We start from the raw sequence: 16,223 nt of genomic DNA, 5'->3' as shown, positions 1-16,223 counted from the left end.
AATATGATACTCTCTTAACCCTTCATGTCTTTAATCCATGCCTCTGAAATTCAAACACTCCAACAGTTGTCAGTACTCAAATATTTAATTAATTCAGCTGACATTTTTATGGTTTAGGGCTCTCGAATGTAGAAGTTAAAGCTTTCAGCAGTTTGTAAGCAGAAGAGCGTTGACAGGTAGGAGTTGTACCCCTCCTCCCTCTCTTCCCCCCATCCCAGAGTCTTTTTGAAGAGAAAGACTTTTGCTTTCAAAGGACGGTTTTGAGTTTGTCTGAAATGGATTAACGGTGCCCTTCAGAAATTAACCATGGAAACCATGGTACTTGATGAGTAAGGCCTTAAGAGCTTTCAGCAGATGCCAGTAGAGGGCAACAGTGTGACTTCATATCAACATGTTACACCTGAAAAAGACTGGCTTTAAGCAGCTGTTATATACTGTAAATTTTCCAAAATCTGAGCTGTTCCAAAAACCGAGTTTACTGGGTAACACAGACTGCAAGCTCCAACTTGACATTAATGATTGGTGACATCCTACTTTTCTAAATTATATAAATAACTTCTCATTAATTTGTGTCATTAATAATTGTCAGTAAAACAACTTAAAAGATGACCCCAAGTAATTTTACTGTTGCTCTTACTTTTTATGTTATTTTCTTTCACCTAATATTTGTAGCCTGGATGCCCAAAATATATACAAGCACCCTTGTGCTTACATAAGCAACTGTTGCCTCTGAACATACACATCTTCTAAATGTGTAACTTGTCTTCTACCTCAGAGAATTTTAGGATTTTACAAAATTAACTGTGGACCACTTATAACAAATCTGTGCTTGCAACAGCCAAGTTGGTTAGAATAAACTTCTTAAATATCTTTGTATTCAATCCGAAGATGAGTTTGTGCCACTGTGTAAGAAATATATGGATATTTATAATTGGTTTTGATAAAGAGTAACTTGTGTTTTAAAATTCTTTGATCTGTGAGCAAGAATAAGACTCCCCTCATTTGACACCAGCCATGTGAAAATATAATGTCTAATTTTATCTAGTTGTTTTGAATCCTAGTGAAATTAAAGATAAAAGAAAGTTAGTATGAATTGTTCTCTTGGAAAGGGCCTAGTTTTGTTGCCTGAGTAATGAATGAACTGCCCTCGGTTAATGCATCTTTTACTCTATTTACTTTATCAGGAGCCTAGGCAACTAATTCAGATTAGATGTCTGGATTTATGGACAGCAGATTTTGGCAAGATTATTAAAATCCTACTTATTAACTTCTCTATTTCTGGTAAAAATTAACTTCCCTCCTTGCTTCAGAACTAGACTAGGCAAACATTATTCATGCTACCAGTCAGCTGCTCATAAGAATGATCCCAATAACAGATTTGTCAATGAGACTACTGGGGAAGCAGGTGTTCCCCAAGAAAAGTCTTTCACAGTCTAAACCACTTTCAGTCCTGTAAGATAAACAGGAATAGCAGATACTTTCTCTAATACTAGGAGATGCAAACGGCATGACAACAGAGAAAAAACAGGTTTGAAATAACGAATGCTAAATATATTCCTTCCGCACATGAAGGTTTGTTGAAGTGCAATGTTTCATACAGAACTGTATCAATTGTCCACAAATGAGAGGATTTTGTGCTTTGACAAAGTTTAGAATTGTCACTAAATAAAACTGGAAAGCGAGTGCAATATGCTAAAAGCTCTTGGGAACATGACATTATCCATCAGTGCTTTCACATGTGTCTGCAATCAAGCAAAGACCACCAAAAATCAGTTATAAGCACTGGAATACTAAACTTCAGATCAACTCACGCACAATACATACTTGGAGATTTCTAGATGTAAGGAATGGATCCATTATGAGGAAATTAAAAGTAAGAATGACTAAGATGAACAAATGAAATGGTGTTGCAAGTCAGGGATCTATTTCTCTTGTCCTCTCAAAAAGGAGATAGTAAGCAGCAAAATTAAAGAAAGCTATTTCCCCTGTGACAAACTACAATTTCTTCTTGGATTTACTGATAGAAGCATACTTATGAGATATGGTGTCAATGTATTATAACATCATACTAAGAGGGGGTGCACCTTAGATCAAGTTGTTGATGACAATCAACAATTATGTCATTTGCACTCTGTATTTTTATATAAATATATTTTCTATATAAATAGATATAAAAATACCTTTACGTTTGGAGGCAATGATAAATCCTTACCAGGGGTATCATACTGAAGTAAATCAGTGCACTGTTTTTCTTTGTACTATAAAGCCTTTTCATTGAAGTCAGTCTTAAAATAGGTTTTCAAAGGTATTATGTCACAAAGTAAGGGTGGTTTGTTGTGGTTTTTTAAATTTCATTTACATAAAAAAATATGTATAATGTGGGGGGAAAACAACATCTTTTAACTTCCAAATACACTACCAAGCCTTAATCCTAACACTTCACATTTGGAAAATATTCGAAAAAGTCCTGGTCTTCTGTGTTATTGTTTGCAACTCTGCCATTAAACCACAACTGAGACTATGATCTATACTTTTCACTAAAACATTTCACCAGACTTTCTACTTCAGTACAGTATCAAAATCCAGTAGGCATTTTAAATACATCTTAATCTGACAGTTTGTCCAATCAACATGTCCAAAAGTGATGCTGTGAATGCAACAATAACTAGGAACAACTGCTATCATTAAAATAGCAAAACATTCAAGACAGACTTAATAAATGCTGTTTACCCTCAGGTAACATCTAACTGTCATGTCCCTGCTGTCCAAGAACAAACTGCTCAACACATGAATGGTACTTCTGTACAAATAACCCCAAATAAATAATCCTTGGATAAATTACAGTGGATTTAATGTAATTCAAAGTCTAGACATTCTACTTCCAGATTTTCTATGAAAAAAAAACCAAAGCTTTTAACATAATAAAAATAAATTTAACCCTAATACAAGGATTACAAAAACCAATTCCATGATTGAAAACCATATGGGATTTTGATCTGAAAACATGTCATGATAGAATTTTATTTTTTTTCCTCAAGTGCGTACATCTCTAGCTTGAGATCACAATATCTACTGGACCTTAATGTAGCATAAAAAGTTAAACACCAGATTCTTCCATTCCTGTTCAGCTCAGGATGGACTATTTTCTATGAGACATCAGCAATCAAAGGTGCTGTAAGGCAGTACTTACAGTGAGTTTAGCACCCCAATTTCCCAAACTCAGATACCTCCGGGAGCAAAACAATTAACAAACAAAACCAAACACACGTTAGTTCTTCAAGATTTCAGTGACTACAGCTAGACATTTAGTAACGACTTTGAGACAAAGTAATTCAAATATGTGTTGCTATTTTTATGCTGTATTTGGCATTCTCTGTAGTCATTTTAGCCACAAAAAAAGAGCTAATCACAAAATCAGGCAGAAAGCTGATATAAACACCAATGTTAGTGACTACTTGGAAAAAATGACCTCAAGTAAGATCAAGCAAATATGTACTTTACAGGTGACAAATATTCCCATTAAATGAGACAAATGAAACATGGAACAGAGAAAATGTCCTACTCTGAAGAGATGAACAGAAGTGTATGAAGAGACCAGCAAACCAAAAAAGAAACAGAGGCAGAGAAGATGGTCAACAGCATGGCAAAGGATGCATTTGATGAATTACTACATTCAGTTTTGGAAGCAATCTCACAGAACTCTTCCAAATGATATATGGGCTTTACTTCTGTGTCATTCTGTTAAATCTGGAGTCATATTTTTTGTCCCCATTCCCATGAATCTTGCTTGGTGACTCGTATACAATTTTCAGGTATATATGTTAGCCTTCATGTATGAATTCTCTGGCTTTCTGTCTTTACAGAAAGTGCTGTACTAAGGAATAAAGAATTTGAATTATGCAGCAAAATTATTAAGGGGCTTTTTTTATACTAATATGTCTATGCTTGGTCAGTTGGGGTATTCAGCACAATTGGTCTAGGTCAACACTCAGAAACATCAGAAAAAGACTTATGACAGGCAGAACTGAACATCAGATCATGTGCAGTGTATGTAACTTAAAAGGAATTGTTTTCTTTGGTTTTATTTAAAAAGTTAACAAATAATTATGACAATGTGGTCCCCCAGAATCTTCCACAGACCATTTACCATCTTCTAAATATAGCTCATTTTCAGATGTTGAACTACTCATTATAAGGATTAGAAGATTATTTATTTTAAAAATACATAAATACGAGTTTATTATTTCAAAATGTCAATTTTCAGAACAGTTATGGTTTTATGTTAAAGTATAATCCTTTTTAAAGGCCTAACATAAAACTGGTGTAGAAGAGAGAGGAAGAAGGGAGACTCGAGCATCGCCCAACTGTGGTGGAAAGAAGGCAGTTCACCTGGGGAGGAATTTGGAGGGAAGGGGGCCATCTGGATCACACATGCAACACTCCATACCAGATGATCAACAGGGCAGCCCAGAATGGGAATTGCAAGAAGGCTTTTTCAGACAGAAATAATCTGGGGTGATGACAGCATTCAACAGCAAGTAAGGATGGGCAAAAGGTTAACGGATATAACAAAATTATAATCTGTGACATATGCTTTAGAACATTATCTGTTCATACAGAGCACTTGACAGCTTTACACATTTATCCTCAGCTGCTGTTGCTCTGTAGAGGGTGTTCCCATCAAGTTAAAAAGGAAGTTTGTGTCCTTAACTGTACAGATTTCAGTTAATGCACTCTACAAATATGTACACGCACACAGACAAAGAAACACAAGATACACAGAACTGAATTTCTCCCACATGGAAAGAACTTCATTAGGAATTAAAATGAAGTTAAACACGAACTCAAGGGACCAAGTGATTTCAACAGAACTTAAATTATAAAATGCCCGAAAACCAAAGATTAAATATTCAGACTTTAAGAAAATACTCAGTAACTTTCACCTCCTTCGTGTTGTACAGCATGTCAAATGACCCTTCAAAAGACAAACATTTCTTCAAAATAATAAATTTCCTCTTGTGTACAGGTGGCAGTTTTCTAGATACCAAGTAGTATTTTCAAAACCATTTAACAACCTAGGTCTCTTAAACATGTTTTATAATTCTGACCGGGGATTCTAGGAAGGGAAAACAACAGGAAAGTAATCAAGAAGCTTGGCCAACTGCAGCAGCTAGCTGCTCTCTTTACGACACCTGTACTAGTCTTAATCTGGACCAGACAATAAAAACAGTGATCTGGACTATAAAAAATTCTGGCCTGCCTGACTTTTGACCATTAAACACTCAAAATTTAGCACTGTAGAAGGTACAGAAGTACCCACACAGGAGTAGCTTTCTCATGCCAAGAGCCAAACAAGTTCATGGTTTGAAAGATAAAATACTTGTGGATGTCAGCTGGGACAAGACCCAGAAACACCAAATATACATGTAATTCTACACTCACAGTCAGCCAGATAAAGAAAAGGATAGCTCTTTGACTGCTCTGAGGAGAGCAGTCCTGTTGCTTGAGAGAAATGGAAAAACAATACTCAGGTACGGGTCAGAGATTTCATATGCATTCTTCCTCTTAAACAACATTCAAACTTGGCAGACTGAAGACTGAATATTTCTGCTTTTTATTTTTCCTGTACTGATGATTAACAACACTATGCCTGTCTATTTGTGAATGCTTTCTAACCAAGCCCCAATCTTGTGTATTTTCCAGGCACAAGAGAGAACTAGAATTGTTTTTATGTAAATTAACCAAATGCACTTCCCAGTCACTAAAAACGGTCACATATTTAGTAAGAAAAAAAAACCTCAAATCCTATTCTTTTCAAAATAAGGGAAAACCAGATAACTTTAACAATTTTTTTTCCTACTTATACACTTTCTTCTAAGTACTTAGCCATGTCTCATTCTTTGAGGCACGGAAGTGGTATTTTCACAGCTGAGAAAGTTTGTTTTCTGCAAGGTTTTGGGTTTATTCAGATTACCTATAGTTAAGACCAATATTCAAAATGTTTGTCCTATGCGGTCCATAAAAATTACCATGATATACTGGAGGTTTTAGCTATTTGTACTAAACGAATTGTAAGGACTAACAAAGGACCCTACAAAACAGCCATCTGAATCTGTACAATAAAGCACGAACAAACTACAATTATTACATCAGTTCTACAGTGGTATTAAGATTTTAGTCGCAACACCACCCCCACAACACATTTGAAAGATTAAAACAGTTTCATTCTTTGCATCTATCAGTGGAATTAGGCAATTTGGTTTCCCTATGAATGGAGCATTAACATCTATGACTTCAGTGAACCCAATGGTCAGCCAATTCTTTTAAAGTATAGGCATTAATCAATCACTAATTCATTTGATCTAAAGATGACACTAGTTTTCAAATAATCTACCCCTCACAAGAACATTTCTTCATTCATGGAAGCAGACAACAAGAAGCTGACAGCTGCATGAAACTTTACAGGTACTTCTAAAGATTTAACTGTTGTCTGGAGATAAATAGGACAATGATGTATAAACTGAAAGGTTTAGAAATGCAGAATCCTTACCTTTGAGGCCTTCTGCAAGCCCCTTTTTAAATTTGGTAGATAAAAGAGAGATCATTTATAAGTTATTGTATAGAAACGACCTATCTGTAGACATTTGCAAGCTGTTCACTGACTAGATACAGATACATTTTTCTGCAAAATTCATTGTGATATAAGAGGAAGTTCTTTCAAGCTTCCCTTTTATCTTTTTTTTTATTGTAAGAAAATGTAAGTTACTTATAAGGTAATTTGCAGGAAGATTTGCGAGAATGAGGATCCTAACTGTACATTATTTCTTATGTACATGAACAAACAGTTGCCTGTGTACCTATTAAAAGTGTGGAGATTATTTTACACAGTCATAACCAAGAGTTATACTGTACTTGAACTCATTACTTCCTTAAACTACTTTGAAGTCTTTCATGTTCCTAGATGATTAAACTACTGTTATAACCAAAGATTTATATTATAACTACACAACTAATATTTTTTTGGTTACTCAGGAATTTTTACACAAAAGTGCAAAATTTGGACCTAGATTTTTATCCAGTTGGACCTTCAATATGATTTTAAATATGCTCAAATGACTAGTTAATCAAATTGTAGAAATGTGACTACAACGGCAAAGTTAGGACCATAACATCAGGCGCTCAGTGAAGAGGATGACAGACACCTCAAGAAGGCAATCAGTACATAAAGTTATAGGGGACAAGTATGATGAAATGTTTTCACGAGCTTATAAAACAGCCTTTAATTATGGAAATGGAAATTGAAAAGGTAAACTTAATTGTGTTGACACAAAAGATATGGAAGTCCATGGTCAGAACGCTATTTGCTGTTTCAATGGAACCTCTTGGTATTAATTTTTATTCACGTGTATGGAAGCAAATTTACAAAGAACCTTCTCAACTCGTTTTTACAAAATAAAGCTGCTTTTATGACATACCAGAGATTATAACATATAAGAATGCCACATTAAGTCAGGCTTTTAAATGGTATAGAATAGAAATATTAATCTTTTCAGAAAACATTTAGGACAGATGTAAAGTCATAGATATCTTACTGGCTTTTTATCAGCACTTTGACTAAATGTGATGGAAAAAACAAAACAAGGTTATGTTTTAACCCATATTTGCATGTGTAAGCATTTTCTGGAAGACACGTATGGTCATCAGTTGTCCCTCACCAGTCCCTATGTAACAGAGTTGGTAAAAGACAGAATTACAGTTAAAACACTTAATTCTCCTAACTCAAAAATAAATTAACCTGCAAACTAGCTCACAGCAACTTTCACTGTTCCACAACTTCATGTGCTACATCCCAAAAACGGAAGGGATTAGGACACAAGTCGTTAGGAAAGCAACAGTATAAATATCAGTCAGATAAAAAGCATGTGTGTGTGTATATATATATTACATAGGCACACACAAATACATACACACACAAAGGCACATACACGAGACATCAATTAACATATTTAAATACCTATGTACAAGACAACTGCGAAACTGCACAAACTGCAGCCAGTAACTGTTAACACTGAAAGTTGCTTGAAACTTTAGGGAAGTAATTAACCTCCTGGCACCCAGTTTTCAAGCCCAAGAAGCTGACCATAGAATTTCTTTTACAATTTATGAACGAGCCAAGGAATTTATATTACAGTCAGAGGATTCTTTTGCTGAATTAACCCCAGCTCCCTCTGACCCTAAGAAGTCATAAACCAACAGGATACAGCAGAGGGAGAATGTGCTATAGTGTTTCAGCTGACCTACAGAGCGCTGTCTCTGTCATGCCAAGGCTGGAAGCCCAGATGATGAATTACAGAGCAATATGCTAGGTTCAGATGCAAACATCAACCCCATCCCTCTATATATGCACATGCAGACATGTTCACTCACCCCAAACCAGCTCAGTTTCTGCAAAAGGGCAAGTACTGTTAGGGCTCATTTACAGAGTCTTACTCTAAAGTAAAAGAGGGAGGAAAATTGCTTATTGAGAAAGCATGCATACATCTCTGAGTAACAATATTTAAGAACACATGCTGCATATTAAATAAAAGCCAAAAACCCATTGAGCTTCTTTTTTTGTAGATGGATTAGTAAGCATATCAAAAATACACAATTCCAAAGCTGAATCGGGAGGGTACACGAGAACCTCAGCTTTTATAACAAACAGCTTTATAAGTTAAAAAAGGATAGAAATTGATACACAACTCTCTTTAAAAGAACTCTATCTGGCTTTATTTTGTAAATACAGAAACAAAGCTTCTTATACAAAGTAGCTAATAAAGTCTAGCTGACCACACCACAGAGAATGAGATAACACAAACATTTGCACCAGGACCTCAAACCTAATCAGCTGTAATCACTAAGACATAAAGGTCTTTGCAATAATTATGCTTATGGTGTACTGCTTAGATGCACCAAAAGCTTAGTCCCAGCTGAAGACTTATTCTCAAAGATGAATCATCTTGAAAACGGACAGTGGCTGGTTGGTTCACTTCTAACTCAGAATGAACAGCCATACTTTGAAGGCTGACCAAGAAAAAAGGAGGGCACAGTTTGAATTGATTAATTCAAAACCACAGAATTTAATAGATATCAAGAGCATGAAGTATAGAACAACGCAACGTTTAGAAACCAAACATCCATCACTGAATAAAATAAGCTTGTGGCTCCACTGTTTGATGAACTGAAAATTCCTTACTGCTCAGAAGATCCCTGAAAAAATGTCAAGGATTTTCATGATGCAGTGAACTTTATTACTGAAAGCCATCAAATGAGTACTCAACCTTTTTTGTACTGTTTGCAGATGACACTGATTCTCTTTACTAACTACCCTTGATTTCTCTGGAAATGATGCAACCTATGTTTCAGAAAGCTATGCTTCCTTTTGTGATTAGTGTCCATGTATTATGATTGTGAACAACCTGCCTGAAGTCTTCAGGTACAGAACAAGTCAATACTGCCTCTCCAGAAGTACAACATGAATCTAACACTGACATTTTCTCACTAAACTTCACATAAGGCATTTTGCAATATAACTTACAGTTTATTTTTTTTAAACTACGAGTCACAATTTAGTGGAAACTCCCTCCTCCCTTTCCCCACCCCACCCACTTTTTTAAAATTTTTTTGACATTTCATCTGGATAATCAAGAAATTATCAGAAACCATAATAGAATGACATCAAGAACAACCACAAAAATGTATTTTGGTTGATTCCCAGTGAAGGATGTGAATCACAAAATTTTCCACCAAAAATGTGATTGACATCACAATATCAGCTAGACTGGAAAAGGAAAAGGACCAGGGTTTATTTATCACAGATCATTATAAATTAATTTAGCAAGGCATTTTTCCTAAATTAGTAACTCTCTTCAAAATGAGTGGTTCTAGCTTTTGAATTAAAGAAAGAGGCCTCGAAAGTTTCCCTCCTTCTGCAGTGTCCTTGTTTCATAAGTTGTTTTCACACTGTATATTCCTGTAATTCCAACCTGTATCATCTCCTGGCAAGGTACTTTCTCCCACCATATTTAATTTACAAATGTACTGGAAATCTTCAGTGCCTTTCTACTTCAAGTAACTTCAAATTGTCGTAGTTTACTGTTTCTCATACAATAGTGGCTACAAATTTTGCAAGGCTCTATAGTCAAGGTTAGAGGTCTCTGGTGTGTGGTTTCATGAAACTCACCTTAGACTAACTCCTAACTTTAGGAAAGCCTGCTTGAGAGAGCTGAAACATTAAATGTAACTGTTAGCAGCACATGTGTGAAAAGCATTTTCACTCAGACAGTTGTAAAGCATTTCCCAAGACCCGTCTGCATTATCAACTTGAAAAACTAGGGCTTTTCTATTCTGTGCAATATGATGTATAACATCAATAGTACACAAAAAAACATACCTTAAGTTTAGGGAAAGGGCCAGTGATATAAGAAAAAACAAAAGCGCCACACTAGTAAAGGCAATAAAGCAGACTTACCCGCAAAAAAAGATTGAAATGTAAATCCAGACATTTTAATGAAGAATTAGAGTAAAATTTTGGTATTTCTTTAATCATTGAGGGAAGGAAAAAAAAAAAAAAAAAAAGAATAAATAATCTGTAGAAGTCTCCATTTTCATGAAAGTCTAGTACGTCAAAATATCAGAAACTTGAAGGGTAATGTGATTCCTCATGGGATGGCAAGGTAAAAGTAAAGAAATATCCATAATTAAAACACCAAGATAACTTCATGAAAAAAAGTTAAGACAGATTAGAAATTGAGGCAGCCATATTCCTAGAAGCTGGACTGATGTGCGGAGTGACTAACAACACTATTAAATTGCTTCCTTTTACTCCTGTCTATGTGATTCATCAAAGTACAGCCAGGTGGGTAAGTGGTTGGTCCTTCCAAAAGGCAGAGTACCCAAGGGTTCTCTAAATCCTCATACCACATTCCTCATGAGAGTTGGAGGTTTTTTCCTTCCTCTTCTCTGCATCTTCAGGAAGTCAAAAAGAGAAGTGAAACCCACAGCTTACAGGGCAGAAGACTGAAGAGAAAGACAGAACAGGTGAGATAGTGCAGGAAGGACTCTGAAAGGAGTTGATAAGGTGGAGTTGTAGAACAAAGAACAAAAACAGAGAGGAGGAATGAACAGAACTGCTGCATTGTGATTCTGGGTCATCAGCTTTGACCTTCATTGTCTTTTGTCTCTATGATTATACAGTAGACGCAAACCACCCGAGCAGAATGCCTATACAGAGGCTTATATATATATATATTTTTTATACAGCTGCTATGAGTGATAATGTTCCAAACAAGGAATTTAGTAAAGAATAAGAGCTAACGATAAAAGTCAGTTTTAGCCTTTTATCCTGACTGTGGGACCAGGATAAAAATTTGTTTTTTAGCTCATGTTTATAGCAGTCAAATCCAAAAATCACAATATATCAAAACCTAGTAAAATCTGTAATCTTACGAGGTGGTCTTGATAGACTGAAGTGATTAAGACTTTTCCAAACATAGTATAAAGCCAAATGATTAAACACACCAATTCTGTCATCTCCCTGCAAACCAAATTTGCTTATGCAAAGTGAATGAAATGTCATAGGGAGGTTATTTGTTAACTGATGCTTTGACTGCCAAAGGCAATTCTATACCATTTTATGTAGGAAACAAATTTACACAAAGAAACCCCTTTCAGCTGCCTGCCACTTATTTGAATGAAAATGTAAGCTCACAGAATGAAACCTATTAACATGACAACTTGACTAATTTTTCAGTGTGTTTACAGAGCACACATATAACATGATAGGGAAATAGTAATACAGTCTGGGTGGCAATATAGAGGAAGTTGCACAACTCAGATGCAGGAATATCAGGAGACCAGCAGCATGAGTCAGATGTTGCAACAAAAAAATAAATTTTGAGTTAAAGCAGATTTAAGGTAGAATATTCTAATTTGGGTAACATGCAGATTGTGATAATGTCAGAAGTTATATTAATATGAAATCAGAGTTTTGAAACACCTTAGCAGCCACAGACATGAATGAACTCGTATATACATATAAATATTCATATATATACACACACACTGACATTCACACACAATTAAAGTTGAGAACAGAATGTGGTTTTACACATTAAACAGGTAAAATGGCTGAAAAAGATCCTGTGTTAGGCCTACCTGTAAATTTGCATTTCTGTTTGTAGCTAGACAAATTGTGGACATACTTCAGATACCTTGTTATATATTTAGAAAGTCTTCTCTGTTCATTACAATAAACAACACTGTACCTGTATGGCTTCGAATATGAACTCTTAGTGTTCCATTGCTCGCAAACTTCTGTCCACAATATGGGCAAATCTTCTCTTTTTCTCCTGTGTGAGTCTGCACAGGGTGGGGAAAGACAAGAATGAAAGCTTCAGCATAGGTTTAAAAGAAGCAAAATATGGAATATTCTAACTCTATTGGCATTGGCCACTATTATCTCCATTATATATTTTATACCATCACATCAGGCAGAGATTCTAAGGAATTAGCTATAGATGTTCTTTCAATTTTCTTCTAAAATTTCTAAACAAATCTCAATGTTAATGTAAATAAACTGGCTTTTCAGTTCCCAAGGTTACCGTTTCCTAAATCCTAGTAAAAATGTCCAACTCGCCTTTGTATCTTTGCATGATTGCAAGAATAAGTCACCTGTTTTTCAGTTTGATATCTGTGATAGTGGTTTCTAAGCCAGCAAGCAATAATTTGATTACCTCATAAAACTAAACTTCGTAAATGGGTCTATTTTTAAAAGCTTACAATTTCACAGAATTTTATTACATTATGAAATGTACTGAAAATAGTTTACCTAGCCTAGTATAACTTTTCTTGTTGCAAACTTGAACTGGAGCTTTAAAAGGTTTCTGTAGAGATTTGTGTGTATGATTTCTGACTGACTGTCTCATATCAATGAAACATAGCCAACATCATTTGAAATATGACAGACAACAATCCTTCAAAGTGTAAGTTCTCAGTGATTTCAGTCAACACAAATTGCATATTGGATCCTATCTAGTTTCTAGATAGGATCTAAATGCTAGAATCAGATTGCATTTAGAGAATTGATCATGAGAAGTATATTGTAATTGTCAGTTATATTAATTCATACACTGAGCTTGTCTTTTGAAATGAAGCTTTTAAGGCTAGAGCACCTTGCTGATATAAGAGGTATTTCAAAGTGGAAAAAAAAGAGTAATCACAAACTCTCCCATCCAACCTGTGTGGTCAGCAGCAAGACCACCTTGAAGTAAGTTACATACGTGGGTTCTCAGCATTTTTCTCACTGTACTTTTAATGCCCAATTTTGAACTTAAGATTTATCCGCCTATTGAATAATTTTTCCTTATAACTGTGACTGCTCTTTAAATGTAAAATTTTGGATTACTTCATTTATAAATGTTAATTTAAATGGGATAGGAAATGTAACACATTAAATTATATGTACAGCTGACTGGGTTTCAAGCTTTGCACGTGACTCTCTTCAGATAGGCAAATTAATTCTTGTTTTTATGAAAGACATTGAAGTGACATAAAATTCTTTATTACATCATCAAAACCTTATCTCACACAATACATATTATGCTGCAGCTGAAGGAAGAGTAAATGAGATATCATTTCAATACTGGATGGACTTGCATAGTTTTCATTCCCTGAAATTAGGGATATGAATGTTAAAACCCTCTTGAATAGGATAGAGTTCTTCAGAAACCACCTATATCTCTAACAGAGACAATGGGGGATAACAGGTAGACAGCTATTAAATCATTCCAAACAAAGGGGGAAAAAAAAAAAAAAAAAAAAAAGAGGATTTCTGGGAGCAATACATTACAACTACAAGGCTCACAAACATACAGCTAGTACTAGTCTGACAGTAGCACAAAGCAATAACAATTACAATTAAGAAGGAATGTCAAAGAAAGAAGAGTGATAAACAACAAATGCTAGCTGCTTGTCATTAAACTACAAATACATATATGGCCATTTTTAACATGAAGTAATAAATCATACTGAATTTTTTAGAAAAGAACCTGAGAAAATTTAAAAATTTATGCAGAGCTCATCTATGATTCCAGGTAATATTTTTTGATCTTACAACCCATCATGGGAAGATTCTTCACAAAAAATTAATCTGAAATCAATATATCAGTATTATAGGCTATGTATTTTACTCAAGTGATTAAAATAAGTAGATTTGAGTGAAAAGGATTGTGTGTCTGAAAAGCAGTCTGTTTTTTCCAAACAAATCAGTTTGTCTAATGAAAGATACTATGCCTTCCTAAAGGCTTGCTCCCCAAGAACATAATCAGAAACAAATCTCAAGTTTATTTTGTATACACTTTATTTTTGAGTTCCTTAGACCAATACATTGAGGCTTGAAAAACAAATGTGCTTTAATACTCCTTATTCTAAAAGTAATAAGAGAAAAGAGGAAGAATATCCTATAATACAAAAGTCTGTCTCTATTATAGCAAAATTCAACTGATTTCACAGACTGAACAACAGCTGATGAACCAGATAATTTGAATCTCAATCATCTTATAGTACATGTACTGAAGTCTACAAACAAGGCAACCCCATGTCATTCTAGTTCTTCTGAAACACTTAGTGGAAGATTTTCACCTGTACATCTGGGAGAAATACATCTTGGTTACACAGCTATGTCAATCAATCACAGGAAACTTTATTTTCCAGGAACTATAATTACTAAGTCACTTAATGCATATTAAATATGAGACAAGCAGCATTTAAAACAGACTGAAGGCAGACAGACAGCAAATGCATTAACATACATTTAATGGAAGATCAAGACCTTCAAAAGACCACAAAAGAAACCACACAGACTTTGTTCCTAGTTGGTTCCATTACTCTTTGCAATCTGTAAACATGTTAAAAATCAAGCACATATTAAGGAGACAGTGTCGCCTGATACATTAGAGAATTCAAGAGTCTGCTATCTCCCAATAACTTGGTTTATGCTCCAAAGACATGTACTAGTTCCCACATCCATAAGAGACAGTAGGGTTCGCAAGACACTGAGAGACTCCCTTACATTTTTTCCTCAATTTTAAATACATACGTGTGTTGTAATGCACAGTATTCACCATATTCACATGCTGAAAATATTGTAGCAAGTAACTCAGTTACACTCACTTTTGTTATTACAATTGTACGTGCATATGTGAAGTGCATAATATATGGCAAATATATGCATGATGTTTTTCAACAAATTCTCATAACCTGTGGCAACACCTGAGTTGATCTGTCTCAGCTGATTTGTTCTCGATTCAATTATTTTCTTCGCTTTTATTCCCAGTAACATAAATCTTACCTCAGGCTAAACTAGTGAGCAAACTTTAGAAGAAAGTTTACCACAATTCCATTACAGAGATCAGTGGAATGGAGCACGGTAAGAGCAGTGCAGCAGGTCCCATCCTGCCACACACCTGATGCCAGAGTACCTATATTGGATTTATATACACGTACCCACTGCAGATTCTGCACACCACTACTGCAATGAGCATTTTAGGATGTTAAGCACCATCACAGCTCTCTGTTGAAAAGCCAGAAATACAGAAGCATCTGGGAATTTTATGTTTAGTCACAGCCTTAAGGACACAGAAGGAATGAATATGACAGAACCGATTCTACTCACTTTTTTATGACTCTTCAGGACTGAGGGTGTTACAAAAGCTTTGTCACAGAGATCACACTTGTATTTCTTATGTCCATCATGTACAACTTGAATATGAACGTTTAATGTGTCTTTTCTTTTGAAAGTAGCGTCACAGTGATCACACTTGAAGGTCCTTTCACCTTATAAAGACAAAAGCAAGGTTTAAAGATAGCAGATTTTTGTGGAAATACAATAATGCTTATTGTTTCAGAAAAATGAATAAAAGCAGCGAAGACAAATGAAAAAAATGGTTCCTGAGAACATAAAGAAAAGGAACGTCACATCAGCTAAAAATGTCACTGGGAAATTAAGGAGTCATGAGAACAACATAGCCAGAAATGCGAGATTAAACTCTATAGCCAAAGGTGAAATGGCAACCAGTGGAAGTGGCTTCCAGTGAAATGGAGCACAGGTTTTAACAGCACCTTCAGTAACAGACTTTACGACAACAAGCAAAAAAGATGAAATAGGTTTCATGTTTTGAAACTTA

The 16,223-nt window shown here is 35.1% G+C and overlaps 1 protein-coding gene across 5 annotated transcripts in view; it reads right to left on the bottom strand.

Annotated features, from left to right (window-relative positions):
- PRDM5 (PR/SET domain 5) overlaps nucleotides 1-16,223 on the bottom strand; it is an 87,475-nt gene that overhangs the window by 21,151 nt on the left and 50,101 nt on the right. For all 5 annotated transcript variants that reach the window (XM_042796517.1, XM_042796518.1, XM_042796519.1 and 2 more), the window contains 2 exons: nucleotides 15,713-15,873; nucleotides 12,306-12,399 (listed from right to left, as the gene is read on the bottom strand). In XM_042796517.1, coding sequence (XP_042652451.1) covers nucleotides 12,306-12,399; nucleotides 15,713-15,873 — 255 coding nt within the window. The remainder of the gene's footprint in view (nucleotides 1-12,305; nucleotides 12,400-15,712; nucleotides 15,874-16,223) is intronic.

This window comes from Tyto alba, unplaced genomic scaffold (genome assembly GCF_018691265.1).
Source record: "Tyto alba isolate M040663 unplaced genomic scaffold, T.alba_DEE_v4.0 Super-Scaffold_23, whole genome shotgun sequence".
In the NCBI taxonomy this organism is placed as follows: Eukaryota; Metazoa; Chordata; class Aves; order Strigiformes; family Tytonidae; genus Tyto; species Tyto alba.
Note: the sequence above shows the minus strand (reverse complement) of the source record. Positions and strands in the feature narration are given on the sequence as shown.